We start from the raw sequence: 14,898 nt of genomic DNA, 5'->3' as shown, positions 1-14,898 counted from the left end.
GATACAATAATGCACTTCCATTTTACTTGGTTAATTTTTTGGGGGGAGGGGAATCTATTCATCGCCTAGAGATAAGATTTTATTGTCCTATTGTTATTTTTTACTGAGTTTTTTTTTTTTTAAGTTTTTTATTTTTATTTGAGAGAGAGAGAGAGAGAGTGCAAGCAAGAGAAGGGCAGAGAGCGAATTCCAAGCAGGTCCCATGCTCAGTACAGAGCCCAACGCCGGGGCTCAATCCCACAATGGGATCGTGACCGGAGCTGATATCCAGAGTTGGACGCTGAACCTACTGAGCACCAGGTGTCCCTATCCTATTATTAACACTATTTGTGATTTCATTTAATTCCCCAAACAAGCAAGGTAGGAGTAGGTACTCCCAGTTGTATATATGGGAACAAATGCTCAGAAACATTAAGAATCTTGCCTGAGCTCAGTCAGCAGAGCCGGATTAGAACCCCATGTCAGACTCCAAAGCCTGTGCATTCTACATGATGGTGCCAGCAAGTGACCTGATCAAGCTCATCACATACTGATTTTTATCTGAGAAGCCAGCATGGTATTTCCCATTCCACCTTATACTTACCACTGGTTCTGAGGACTAGAGAGGGGCTGTTCTGCTACCTGCTCAGATTCATTCTTATCAGGACCATTCGTTGTGGATTTACAGACTTGACTCTTCTGGTGTTGGCGGATCATTTCTGCCAAGGTCTCTTGTACTTCAGCAACGGTTCTCTGTGAGTTTTGGAGACTGGCGTGTTTTTCTGAAAAGAGCTCTTTACAAGTGATCAGCATTTGCTCACTTTCTTCTGTGAGGCTCAAGTCTAATTCTGGAGGCCCGCTTGGCTTTGGCTGAGAAATATTAGGGTCTGTTTCTTCAGGGCTGGCACTGTCTATCTGCTGGCTTTGCTCCACAGAAGTTGTCCTTCCGTGAGCAGCTCTTACCCAGACACTGGATTTAGGGCAAGGCTTGGAGAGAGACCACCAGAATTCATACAGACGTCCATAAATAAAAAAGGCTTCCAAACTTTTGAAAGCTGGTGTGGTAGGGGACTGATGTTCACCCAGTTTGTCTCTTAGGTGGTCACAGCCTAGAAGAAGAGAAGGATTTAGGGTTGTGCATTTCTGTTTCTGCTAGATACACATTCCTCTTCCCGTTACGTTTCCTATCACCCAAGGGGCAGAGCTCAAGAACAAGTGATCAGAGCTAAACATCTCCTGACCTAGGACAGCGTTCTTGTTGCTGTAGTCTGCGAGTCAATCAAAGCATTACAGAAAAAGTATTCCATCTTCCTATGAAAGCTCTGGGGTATGATCTCACTATGTCTCTGAAAAATCAGTGATTTAGTTTAGTGACTAAGTATGCAGTTCAAAGAATGTCCCTTCTGTTGTGCTTCTCCATTCTTTTTTTTTTTTTTTAAGTCTATTTATTTATTTAATGTAATCTCTACACCCAATAGGGCTTGAACTCACGACCCTGAGATCAAGAGCTGCATGCTCTTCCAACTGAGCCAGCCAGGCGCCCCATGTGCTTCTCCATTCTTAACTAACTTCTGAGCACATTGCTATTTCTCTTAAACCATGGAGAAAAATTTGTAGAAGGCAGCAAAGTAGGTAAGGTAGGTAGGGCCAGGTAAAGGAAAACAGCTTAGCCGTTCTGGCCCCCTCTTAGGAGCTTGGGTAAGAGAATTCAAACTTGGTGCTAAATGACACAACTGGCCAGCCTCTTTCAATAATATTTGTACTCCTGGTGCTACACCATCGGTGGTGTTTACATCATCCATTAGTAGGCATGCTCCGGCAAAGGTTGGGGTCATTTACCCTCAGGAAGAAAGGCTGAGTGCACTTCCTGCATGATGGTGAAGTTTCCGGAGTCGTAGCTCCGGACCACAGCCCGAAGCAGGGCTTCCACAGCCGCGTCCCAGGAGGCCACCTGCTGGCTTAGCACTGCCAACGTCAGATCATGGCAAATATGAAGCAGAAGCTGGAGGGAAGAGCCAGAGTTTCAGTTAAACATTCTTGCACAGCAAGCACTGGGATGATACAGAAATATTCCTATTGACTGCACTTGGAAGGAAGGACACAGTGCAAGTTTAAGAAAGGTCCTCCTGTCTCCATCACCCATTTTTGCTTCCCTATCTGAGAAACTTCCATATCTAGTTGCACAGCAACATACCTTGTCTGGTGTTAAAGTCTGTTCATGCTAAAAAAAAAATGCTGTGACATTTACATTTAATTAAAACAAAAAGTGAGTTTCAGAACTAAAAGCTGTAATTAAACCAACCAACCTGGAGTACAATTAAGAAAATTGTACAAGTAAGAAAATTTATCAGTTTTAAGTGAGCCATTTGATGAATTTTGATAAATACATGTATCTCTATAGATACACATGCTACAATCACCACCACGATCAAGACAGAACATTTTCGTCACTGCAGAATATTCCCATGTGCCCCTTTGCAGACATTCCTCTCTCCCCACCCCCTGCAACCCCTCACCTGGTTTTTGTCACTATAAATTTTGTCTTTTCTAGAATTCAGATAAATGGAACCACAGCGTGTAGTCTTTTGTGTCTTGGTTCTTTCACTTACCATAATGCTTTCCAGATTTACCAGTATGATTTGTATATCACTAGCTTGTTCCTTTGTATTGCTGCACGTATAGTATTCCACTGTCTGGATAGGCTAGTTTGCACATCCATTCAGCAGCTGATGGATGTCTGGGTTGTTCTAGCTTTTGGCTGCTGTCCGCTAAGCTGCAACGAACAGCTGTGTACAAGGCTGTATTTCTTTTAGTGAAATATCTGGGCAGTGGGATTGCTGGGTCACTGGGCATGTCTATATTTAACTTAATAGGAAACTGCCAAACTGTTTCCCAAGGTGCTATATTATCATTCGAGGAAGTCTCATTCCTCAAAAATAAATGAGCCTTCCCCCATTTTCAAAAGAAAAAGCAGATAAATTGACATACATTTATAGGATGGGTATAGCTGCTATAATGAATCAACTTTATCTCTCTGCATCAATACAGATAGATTTTACAAACTGGTCACTGAAGTGAGGCAAAAAATAATACTATGAGTGACCTAGGGGCTGACTTTGGTAAGCTAGGAAAGGAGAATGGGACCAAAGGAAGGTCCGGGACACCAGGGACTTCAAACTTACTTTATTTCTTTTACTAAAAACTAGAAGAATATATGCAAAACAAAACCAAAAAAACTCTATGAAGCAAAATGACAAATCACGTGAACTCTGGTAATTCCTGGTTGATGAGTACTATATTTTTCTCTGTGCTTTTGTGTAGGTTTAGGCTTTTTTTTTTTTTTTTTTAAAGAGAATACTGATCTAAGACTAACTTCAAAGCTAAAGGGCCTTAATTAGTCTTGAAGGGATCTTTCCAGGTTGCCTGTGCCTGCCTTAGTCTTTTCTGAAATGCAAACTGGCATTCAATTGGTTTCCTTATTATACTAGACGTGGATTAAGGAAGGCTTACTGCAGAGTGCAGACAGGGTACCTGTTTGGAGGGAGTGTTATTTGTAGCAGATGGGTACTTGATAGTTTGCAGCTGCTGTAATGCTGCCTGGTACTGCTCTGGGGTCTCCAGGCTGAAGGTGCTCTTCCATACTGCAGTCACCCTCTCCACGAAGGGCCCTTCAGTGCCTGCAGCCCACACATTGTAGGAAGAACCTTTGCCCTCCGAAAGCTGCCTTTCCTCCAGGCGCTTGGACAGGAGCTCAAGAAGGCAGAACACCAGTCTCTGACCCTGAAACCCAACAACAAGGACAGGAACTGTTAGGCAATGGAAGTGCCTGATTATCTCAAGAGCTCTTCTCAGTTTCTCTGTGTTCCCCATCGCATCTGCAGCAACCAGACCCTTTAGGGGGCTGCCTCTGGCCAGTGTGAGTCATTGAGTGAGGGGGCGGGGGGTAAAGAGGTGATCTAATAGACATTTTTCCAGATGCCTTTGCAGAAATCCTGGAGGTAGCCTGGAGCCCAAGCAAATAGTTTTATGACACAGAATCCCAACTACAGCCCTGTCCACTGCAGTGTAGACCACATACAGGACAGTCACCTAAGACTTATGACCCAGTTTGAGAAAAGACAGCCTGGGCTCATCCAGTTCTTTCCCCCTGTCCAAACTTTACATTAAGGGATACAGAAGCAAAGTGCAATGGGCAGAAGGTACTAGAGCAGATAAGCTGTGCAGATATGACAGCTGCGGCAGGTGTCGGGCGCCATGTCCCAGCAGGCTTCAGAGGAGTCAGCAAGTATCTTTCTTTTTGCTAAGACCTTCAGTTGCCATGAGGTTCACGTATACCCTTGTAACAGTATTTTCTCAGTTCGGCTTGGCAAAATATTAGCCCAAATAGCCTGACAATGACCAGAACAGCATTCTGCATAAACGTAAAGGTTTTCTTGCTTTCATAAGGATGCTTTTTAAAAGAAAAAAAGAAATGCTTAAATAACCATTCTGGAATTTTTTTTTTGCTATGGATAAATTAAAATCTCTTTAGATTTGGTCATTTTATAAGTAATACACCAAGTGACACTGTCTTTGAGGGCATATTACTTTTGCTAGGAAGTAGCTTTCCTAGAAAGCTACTATTTTTCTTGGGTTTCAATATTTAGGTAGGAACTGTCTTTAGGTCCAGTTACTCTATTAGGGAGAGGGGAGCTTACAAAGTTCATGTTAGTATCTGAGCAGTAAAGCTGTCTAAAATGTTTATGTGTTTTAGAAAATGAGAGTGCTGATGCTTTTAAAGTAATCTCAGTTTGATGCGTCAAATAAAACAGTGGTGAGTTACTCATAGTTAACCAGAAAGGGATAAACAGACATTTAAGAAAATGTTGATTTCGCCACACTTCGTTATGGCTTATAGTTAAAGAGTGATGCTATGGCGGAGCACCTTGATTTCTGTTGGAAATCCTCCCCTTCCTCTCCCTCTTCAAAGAAGACCTGATGACACCAATAAAGAAACACCAGACTGTTAGCTCAGGGCTATGCTGACTAAAATTGACTCATGTATGTTGTACACAAATTGATAAGGAAGGAGAATAATATGAATGACTACATTATCTCTTACTCTGAATATGGCAGTGGACAAGCCATGGTACTTCCATGGGATAGTATGGCCAGGGCTTGCTGGACACTTCTAAGGGTACCTGCCAAACTGGTACAGCTGTGCAACTAGGTTATTCATTTGGAATTTGACTAGAAAAGGACTTGTGGCCTTTCCCTCTTAAATACCTGGAGATACAAGAACAGACTGACCTTTAGACTTTCATGTAGCTTCAGCGCTTCCTGGGCTCCCACCCAGTTCCTGGCCAAAAGCAGCTCTTGGGCACATCTGAGAGCCAGGGAAGAGGACAACTCATTCTCTCCTACAATTGAAGCCAGTTCTGCAGCTGTTTTAAGTGATGCTGCGTCTCCCTTCTTGGATAAAACTTTGGCTGCATCATAAGCAGAAGCAGCCCCTAAATAGCTGAAATACAAACAAAAACCCAAAAGTGTCATCAACAGATCTCCTATACCCTCTTCCATCTCAACATAGAGAATGAGTGGCAGCATCCTACAGGGTAAGGACATACATTTGCTGAACTGAACCCAAATAGAGTTTTTATTCTCTCCCAGTTTCCTTATTTGATAGTAAAGACATTACTAGAGAAAGGTGGAATTTCTGAGTCTGCTACTGAGGTTTCTTCAGTAGTTATGGTGATTTATATAAGGGAGGTGATTTATATAAAGGATTCATCCAAGGACGATGAATCTTATGAAGCTAGGTTTAATACACATATGGCTTTTTGTTTTCTAGTCACTTTACCTCCCCCTCTAAACTTACTACTCTCGTCCTGCTCTTCTGCATCACAGCTCTTCGATGTTTGGGTACATGCCTGTTCCCTCCAGCTTACCATTTGGCAGCCACGGCATAATGGCCGTCTTTTTCCAGGATGGCTCCCCAGGTGAGGTACAGGTCCTTCAGGATCGGGTCTTCTGGGCGCAGTCGGGCCTTGGCAACTGCAATAGCTTCCCTAGAGGCCAGAACAGATAAAAAGCCAATTTGAAAAGGCTGGAAGATAGGATAAACTGTCCCTCTTGTGTTGCTTATACTGTTCCAACTTCCTGTACAAAACCATTTTCCTGCACTATGTGGGAAGTTAAATTTTTTTTTTTTACATTTATTTATTTTTGAGAGTCAGAGAGAGACAGCATGAGCAGGGGAGGGGCAGAGAGAGAGGGAGACACAGAAGCTGAAGCAGGCTCCAGGCTCCGAGCTCAGCACAGAGCCCAACGCGGGGCTTGAAACCATGAACCGTGAGATCATGACCTGACCAGCCGAAGTCGGACGCTCCATCGACTGAGCCACCCAGGCACCCCACGTGGGAAGTTAAAACCACATGCTGAGCTCAATTCTTCACCTGGGTCAGCAGTTCTTAACATGTGGTCTGTGGATTCCTGGGGATCCCCAAGTCTGTCACTTGACAACCAACAGTATTTTTGCCAATGATAAATTTTGAGCTTTCAAGTGAAAACGAGAATTTTAGAAAATCTATGCCTGCCACTGTGGGCTAGATAGCAATGCTAAAGACTTTTCTGAAGAGACTGATGGTGATATTTAAGAATGTGAATGTTTCTGGATATTTTATAATGAAATGTGTTAACATCTGGAGTATCTGTATAATTCAGTGAGCTAATATTTTCAACTGACCTACAACTTCTGAGTTGTAGCCAACATAAAGTTGTAGTTAGAATAAAAGTATTTTAGATTAAGGTGATCTATGCAGAGCAATGTTTAAGAAGTATTTTGAGACATCAACTTACCAGACTTACCCTCCTGCCACTAAACTAGACAAAATATGTATGAAACAACTGTTTTCAGACATTGGATCCAGGCAGCTCAGGATTGTTATCCCCGAGAGAAGGGAACCTCCTAATAGCCATTTTCCTATAGAGAGCCCAGCAGAGCCCCAGCAGTCTTACTGAGTGGAGGAGAGACAAAATAATTGGAATATGAGGGGCAGGATAATAGGAAGGAAGAAGCTATCCAGGGGAAGCCCTACAGAACTCTGTTTGGGGATCTCATGAGTCTTTGGCTAAACACAAAGCCATGCATGTGTAGGACATTCCTTAAGGCTGGATAAAGAACAATCAGGGAATTATAAGCTGAATAATTCCCAGAGTTCACTCAGGGCATAGGGGACTTCGGTGTTTTGACCAGCCAGACATTTGAGTTCTGATTTGTTGAACACACAGGCATTCAATAAAGACACCAGAAGGTAGAAGGACAAACTAATTCTAGAATATAGATTTCTCTGGGTGGCTCGGTCGGTTAGGTGTCCGACTCTTGATTTTGGCTCGGGTCATGATTTCACGGTTCGTGAGTTCAAGCCCCACGTTGGGTTCTACGCTGACAGTGAGGAGCCTGCTTGGGATTCTCTCTCTCTTTGCCTCTCCTGCGCACTCTCTCTCAAAATAAATAAACTTAAAAAAAAAAAAAAGATTTCTCTAAACCTGTTCTAAGAAACCTTAAAAACGAGCCATGAAAAGATCAAGCTGTTCTATTAGCAACTTCAGTGCTCACTAAAACAGAGGTCAACACCCTTCAGAGGAAGACAAACCAAAACAGGAAAAAGACAAAGTCTCACCAAAGCCATCACATCAAATGGCTGAAAATCAGTGATGGAGAAAGTTCTAAAAACAGTGAGAAAAAAATGACAGTTCCTATATAACAAAGATGGGAATAGATGCAGTCAAGTCAAGAACAATGTAAGAGTAAACAGTCATCTCTGAAGCCCTGAAAGACAAAAACTGCCAATCTAGAATTCTACCCCCAGAGAAAGATCCTTTAAAATGAAGGCAAAATTCGGGGGGCGCCTGGGTGGCTCAGTCAGTTAAGCGTCCGACTTCAGCTCAGGTCACGATCTTGCGGTCTGTGAGTTCGAGCCCCGCATCGGGCTCTGGGCTGATGGCTCAGAGCCTGGAGCCTGCTTCCGATTCGGTGTCCCCCTCTCTCTCTGCCCCTCCCCCATTCATGTTCTGTCTCTGTCTCAAAAATAAATAAACGTTAAAAAAAAAAATTTAAAAAAAAAATAAAATGAAGGCAAAATTAAAGACTTTTATAGACAAACAAAAGCTGATGGAATTGGTCACCAGAAGAATCACACTACAAAAAAAATGAAATTCTTGTTCAGGTGAAGAAGGAATTGATAGCAGTTGAACGTTGGACCTACGTAAGAGAATGAAAAATGCTAGAAATAAGTATGTGGGCAGATATAAAAAAAGTTTTAAAGTTAAAAAGTTATTTAAAAAGATGACAGGTTAAAGCAAAAATTCTAACACCGTAATGTGGGGCTATAACATGTCAAATATATGACAAGTAAGTAGCAGAAAGGACAGGAGGGAAGGAAAGAAATAAGTTTTATATAAGATGTAGGACAATATTAGTTGAAAGTAAACTGTGAAAATTAAAAACGCTAATCATGGGGCGCCTGGGTGGGTCAGTCGGTTAAATGCCTGATTCTTGGTTTCAGATCAGGTCATGATCTCATTCATGGTTTGTGGGTCTGAGCCCCACGTTGGGCTCTGTGCTGATGGTGTGGAGCCTGCTTGGGATTCTCTCTCCCTCTCTCTCAATATAAATAAACTTAAAAATTAAAAAAACATGCTAATCATCATCAACCCTAAAGCAACCATAAAATAGAGTATAGCTAATAAGACAGGATTGGAGATAAGAAAATATTCAAGTAATCCAAAAGAAAGCAAAATAGCAAGATGGTAAATTTTAATTGCACCAATATTTATATTTAATGTAAATGGCCTAACCATTCCAATTAAAAGACAGAAACCATCAGAATGGATAAAAAAAAAACCTGTATGCTGTTTATAAGAAATATTTTACTCCTTTTGTTTGTCATTACTTACAAATGTATTATAGTGAAAGTGTAGTAACTTGGAGAGGAAGGATTCAAACCAATCTCAGCAGAATGGTTGCTTCTTAGAGAAAGGATGAGGACAGAACTGGAGAAAGGCAATTCAGTCAAATCTGGAGTGTTATACTTAAAAACAACAACAGTCGGGGACATGGGGAGCTTTTGGGGTGGCTGACAAGATCCCATCTCTTTTGTATTACACAGTTTCTCTATGTTTGCAACTTTAGGGATAAAGAAATTCTGAAAAAGATCAGTGGCAAATACTGATCGAAGTTAACGCTTGTTAAGTATGGGTAGTGGGTACACTGGTGTTTGTTAGGCTAGTGTGCATGTATTTCTGTACGTCTGCAATGTTTAATTACAACCAAGATTTCTGCTGGTTATCATTAAGTGGCACCGGTCAGCAGATTAATTCCACACTGTGCCCAACTGGTGGTTCAACTGTAGGGTCCTACAAACCTGTAGAAGTGGTTTGACCTGAGCAGCTCTACAGCTTCATATACTTTGTGGATAGAAAGGAGGTGAGAGGCAGCCTTAACGTACTGATCTTGAAAACACAGCTGTTTGGCAAAAGCTTCCACGGCCCACAGCCACACATGGTAGCCAGCTAAAAAAAAAAAAAAAAAAAAAAAAAAAAAATGACGGTTGAATAAGCAGCAGCAGGGGTAAGGAAAAAAAGAATCTACATTTGGAATGAAAACACCTTGGTTCTAGTCACTGCACTAAGTAGAGCATTTAGATACTCTGAATTCAGTTATCATTACAGATTATCTGCTTCATTTACTCGCCCTATATCCATGTTTTGAAACATAAATTTTTTCTCTTTGATTAGCTAACACATAAAAAATAATGCAAAATTCAAAAGGTACAAGAGAATATGGAAGTCAGGGCAGTGATTAGCCTTGTTGGGGTGTGTGGAGACTGAATGAACAGGAGCATGAGTGAAGCTTCCTAGGTACTTTCTGGCAGTGTTATACTTCTTGATATGGTGCTGGTTACAAGGGTGTATTCAGTTTGTGCCATCATAACCTGTGTACTTCTTTTTTTTTTTTTAAAGTATACTTGAATAAAGTTAAAAAACTGGGCATGGCATAATTTACCTTGTTATTCTGGTGTCCTCCCACCCAAACTCATCCAAATTCCTTTGCCTAGAGACAACCATTATTTCTAGTTTCTTTTGAAACCTTTTTGAAATACTATGTGAAGACAAATATAAATGACAGAGTAGTAAATATTGTCATGTATCAACATCTTGAGTCTTCTCCCTACTATGCTTTTGGAGCTTCATTCCATACTAGAATGCAAAGAGCTGCCTAATTTTTCCCAAGAGATTCTACCGTAGAGGTATGAGATTTAGCCAGTCTCTTACTGATGGACAGAGAGGTTCCTGTGGTCTTTTGCTATGACAAACACTGCTGTAATGACAGTGCCTGTATACTTGTCATTTTGCACGTGTGAGTACAGTTAATTTCCAACACCTAGAATTGCGGAGTTAAAGTCTTTAGACATGGCCAAATTGTCCTGCAAGAGAGTGTCCATCTTTAGTGGACTTATCTTCAAGGTGACAGCCCTTTTGTCAAGAAGAACATACCAACTGGTGCCATAGCCACAAGACTGTCTGTCAGCTCCCCCCTTTCCGCTGCCGTCTGAAGAACACCTTTTAGATCTCCTTTCCAAAGCATGAGCTGGTGAAATAACTCAGGGTGGCCATTCTCCAAGTGACCCTTTCCTGTTTGAAGGAGACATAATGTTGGGAAGATGTTTCAGAAACCTGTCTGCACAGACTTTAAGAGAAGGAAAGTCAGGATGAAAAGAGGGGAACAAGTTCCTGTAATATGTTGTTGGTGGCTGATGGGTGAGTCATCTCTCAGAGTGTTCATAATGTGGTTTAAAGCCCATTCAGTCCCTTGTCCACCCACTCATTTTCACTTACACTCAGAGTGAACACTGTATGTTTAGGGTCCTATGAGAGATGCAAGGGGTATATGGGAATATGCAGATTGGGGAACTCAAAACCTAGTTAGTTGAAATGTAAAACCAACCAGTATGATGCCACAGGATGGCAGCCATAAAACAGGTGTGTACAAAGTATTAGGGAAGCATGGAGACAGACTGGGTTATGTTGACTGGACTTGCCTCACCTTCAACCTCAATCATTCTGTACAGGGCAGTCCTGTCTGTGAAAAGTCCCAGGTGAAATCTTTCCTCAAGATCAGCAGACACATCCTCATTTAGCTCTGCAAATTCAAAAAGACAAGAAAATGAGGTTACTGTTTTCTGTCCAATTACTTCCAAATGTGTGTCCAGACGACCCATTTCAGACAGTGAAGAGAAGTCCTGTGCCCTTGTTTACCCTAACAGAGACCCCTCCTGGTTACAAGGGTAGCAAAACATGAAAACACTGTGTTAAAGCTCAGCCTTGGCAAAATCCAGTGAGACAATTTAGTCTGCAGTTTGCTCAAATAAAGATGGGGAAAGGGTGAAAGAGGATGTAAAAAGCTAGCCCCAGGGGCACCTGGGTGGCTCGATTTGAGTGTCTGACTCTTAATTTCTGCTCAGGTAGTGGTCTCACGGTTGTGAGATTGAGCCCCTCGCTGGGCTCCATGCTGAGTGTGGAACCTACTTGGGATTCTCTCTCTCCCTATTTCTCTGCCCCTCCTCTGCCTCAAAAAAAAAAAAAAAAAAAAAAAAAAAAGGCCAACCTCAAATCCCAACAAGAAATGTCCTTAACATTTACTAGGACCCACCACAAAGGGATTCAATAATCATTCTGGTTTTTAAAAAGTCAACTGAGTAACTTTCCAGTAAAGTTAATAATGTAAAGCTATATGATAAAGTGTGTAAGTTACAGGAAGTCAAGATAAAGTCCCCAAAAGAGGCTTATGTATGTAAGAAGAGCATAAAATATTTCTGGAGAGAGACAAAAACTGTTAACAGTGTGGTCTTGAGGGGAAATGTGAGGATTGGGTATCGGGGTGGGATGGGGATTGACATTCTTTTTGAAGCTCTGAATTTCATTTTATCATGTGTGTCTATTTTCAACATGTAAAATTCAAAAAAATATAGCTGTTCAAATATCAAAATAATGGGCCTTAAATGAGAGCTTTGCAAAAGTAAAATAAAAAAAACTTTCTATAACAAAAACTTCCACCAAATCCAAAAAAAGGAACTGCCATATTATGGGTATATTTCCAACAAGGAAATACTTTTTTTTCTAATTGAAGATACTGTTTTCCTGGGGGAAAAGTAGTTGAAGGAGTTGATTCATGCTGAGGTATTTAAGCCATCATACCAATTCCGGCACATAGATGGTTGGTGACAACTGGATTTAGAACAATAAGCCAGAGCACTACATTGCAAAGGCACGGGGGAGCCTGGCGGTGGGGCCATGGGGGGGATGGAAGGTTGGAAAAGAATTTAGAAATATAAACAACTCTAGACATTTGTGTGCTCATTCATTCAACAAATATACAAGCAAGCGCCTCTTATGTGCTAGTTCCCAGAAGACTATGGATGGGCCAAGGGAGTGTATTTTTGTACCTTTGGAGTGTTTTGCTGTTGCTAATACCAGACAGTCCTGATGAAGCTCCTCTTTAGACCTGTGGTCCAGGCTGGTAGTCAGTGGAAGCATGGAACGAGCTTTTCGCTTCTTGGTTATGGATTCTGAAATGTAATAAAAATATAGATGGTCTAATAAGAGCTGATCAGAATCACAAACGGGATGGCCATTGTGCGATTGTAACCTACTGGAGGGATAATGCCGGTCATCAGAAAATTTGCTACTTATGAAGAAGCTTTCAAGTTAAGTTAGCTGGAGGCAGTGTGTACAACACACACAACACGCCCCTGTGAGCCCCTGTGAACCCCTGTGAAGCATTATCAACAGTTGCAAAATGACACTTCCTCATGAAAACGTTAAGGAAATGTTTAAAATTGTTTAAGTGTTAAAAATGTTTAAAAGCATGACCCAAAATTGAAATAATCAAAACACAAACATTTAAAACCCAAGAAACAAACAAAAATCCTAATAACCAACCAACAACAATAAAAACCAAACATTTTTGACTGTTTTCAGTTGCATGTAATATTTGAGGATGCTTTAACAAAATACTTTAACCATTAGACACCAACCTGACTTCTCTTTAGGTGGCTCCTTTTTCAGTATTGTGACTTTGTTATTAACAGTGATTTTTGACTTTTCAAAACCTATGGAAACCGGAGTGCAGGTAACTGGTTCTCTAGAAGCTGTATCATAGGAGATAAAGAAAAAGTTTGGAGGAGAACAATATAGAGTCTAGTTCTTTTTAATGATTAAGAACTAAACCAGGCTTAATATTATTTATATATTCCATAACATGAGATAAAATACTTTCAAAAGGAAACATGGGTAGTCTCCCTTTTCCCACCTCACAAAATGTCTAAGTCTTAGAACTTTGACTGATTGATCTCAGGAGAAATTGTAAGTTTCCAGCTGCCACAACTTTATACCATAGGCCCAGGAATTCTGAAACCTTGCTCAGATGACAGAAGACTTGTTACATAATTAGGTAACAAAGTATTAAGTGTATATATTTAATTATACAAACAAGGAACAACTTTACTAATAGAAATTATTAAGGGTATGTGATATGGAGTCACAGTCCTGAGCACACACAACCATGAACTTAAAAAAAAAGCCCAGCTGGGGAAAAAAAAAAAAAAAAAAAACAACCCAGCGGCTGGTCTACAGGGGTAAAGAACATTTTGTACAACCATTTTGTGATATAAAGGCGTTCTGATGAGCCTAAAAAAATAAATCCATTAAGCCTTTAGCTCTTTATTTTCCTAACCTTTTCCCAGGGTGGCGGTAGCTTCTAGGTCAGATGCTGGTAAGGGGCAGTGGTTTCTTTCAATAACTGTGGCTAGATGTGATACTGTGAAAACTTTTCCCATGTCAGTTTCTATGAGTAAACTGCCCTGGTTTCACTTTGCCCCACAGTCTTATCCTGCCCAAGGTGCTAAGAAGTTTTTTCTAAAGACCTTCACTATTTCGATCCCAGTCTTCCACCAGATCCACTTTACCACTTCAAAGGGGTTTAGAGGCTTAAGATAACCTTTTAAGAAATGAATGGAGTTTCTAATGGCACCAAAGATACAGTTTAAGTTACAGAGATGGGACAATACATAGGTCAGAGACAGAGAAATTTCAAACTGAGTAAGGACCTGGCTTAGTTTCCTGGTCATGACTATCAAGTCCTAGAGAGTCCACGAAACACAGGATTTGGCCACATACCCACTGAGATGATGCTACTGGGTAGCTCTGGCTCCCGGGCTTCCTCCTCACCCTCCTGGTCCGACAGACCGTTCTCAACAGGTCCCGAGCTCTCCCTGATGCTCTCGTCTTCATTCCCGTCATACACATCCTGCTTTACAGGAGCTCTTGAGGTGGGCTTTTTCTTCTTTTTGGGCTTTGGCTTAGGTTGAGAGAGCCTTTTTTTCTCTAATTCAATACTTTTCTTACCTAGAGGTATCGCGATTAAGACAAAAGGTAAAGTACAGATTCTTGGTTAAAAGCACTCTAGGAGACAATCTCTAAAACGTCCTCACTCTTTTTTTTGATAGTATTCTCACCACTTCTCTTCCTTCCCCATGAATTTTTAGAGTTAGAGTATCAAAAAGTTAACCATACCAAACCCTTTTAGGATTTCATTAAACCATGAATATGATGCCCAATTATCCTTGAATACTTATAGTGTGTATCCTACACACAGGGACATTCTCCTATATTACCACAACACAACCAAGAAAATCAGGAAATTAACATTGATGCATTACTACTGTCTACTCCACAGACTGTATTCAAGTTCTGCCAGTTGTACCAAGAATGTCTTTTATGGCAAAAGGAATCAATCCAGGATTACATGATGAACTTGCTTGTTACATCTCCCTAGTTTCCTTCAGTCTGGAGGAGGCTCGTTTTCCTGTTAATTTGCAT

At 41.1% G+C, this 14,898-nt stretch overlaps 1 protein-coding gene across 2 annotated transcripts in view; it reads right to left on the bottom strand.

Annotated features, from left to right (window-relative positions):
* Positions 1-14,898, bottom strand: part of GEMIN5 (gem nuclear organelle associated protein 5) — a 41,672-nt gene that overhangs the window by 3,679 nt on the left and 23,095 nt on the right. For both annotated transcript variants that reach the window (XM_047858846.1, XM_047858854.1), the window contains exons 16-26: positions 14,197-14,424; positions 13,056-13,169; positions 12,465-12,587; positions 11,066-11,161; positions 10,516-10,653; positions 9,384-9,531; positions 5,907-6,026; positions 5,269-5,479; positions 3,511-3,759; positions 1,819-1,981; positions 584-1,088 (exon numbers count right to left, since the gene is read on the bottom strand). In XM_047858846.1, the coding sequence (XP_047714802.1) occupies positions 584-1,088; positions 1,819-1,981; positions 3,511-3,759; positions 5,269-5,479; positions 5,907-6,026; positions 9,384-9,531; positions 10,516-10,653; positions 11,066-11,161; positions 12,465-12,587; positions 13,056-13,169; positions 14,197-14,424 (2,095 nt within the window). The remainder of the gene's footprint in view (positions 1-583; positions 1,089-1,818; positions 1,982-3,510; positions 3,760-5,268; positions 5,480-5,906; positions 6,027-9,383; positions 9,532-10,515; positions 10,654-11,065; positions 11,162-12,464; positions 12,588-13,055; positions 13,170-14,196; positions 14,425-14,898) is intronic.

This window comes from Prionailurus viverrinus, chromosome A1 (assembly GCF_022837055.1).
Source record: "Prionailurus viverrinus isolate Anna chromosome A1, UM_Priviv_1.0, whole genome shotgun sequence".
Classification (NCBI taxonomy): domain Eukaryota; kingdom Metazoa; phylum Chordata; class Mammalia; order Carnivora; family Felidae; genus Prionailurus; species Prionailurus viverrinus.
The sequence above is the reverse complement of the archived record's forward strand: the minus strand, read 5'-3'. Positions and strand labels throughout refer to the sequence as shown.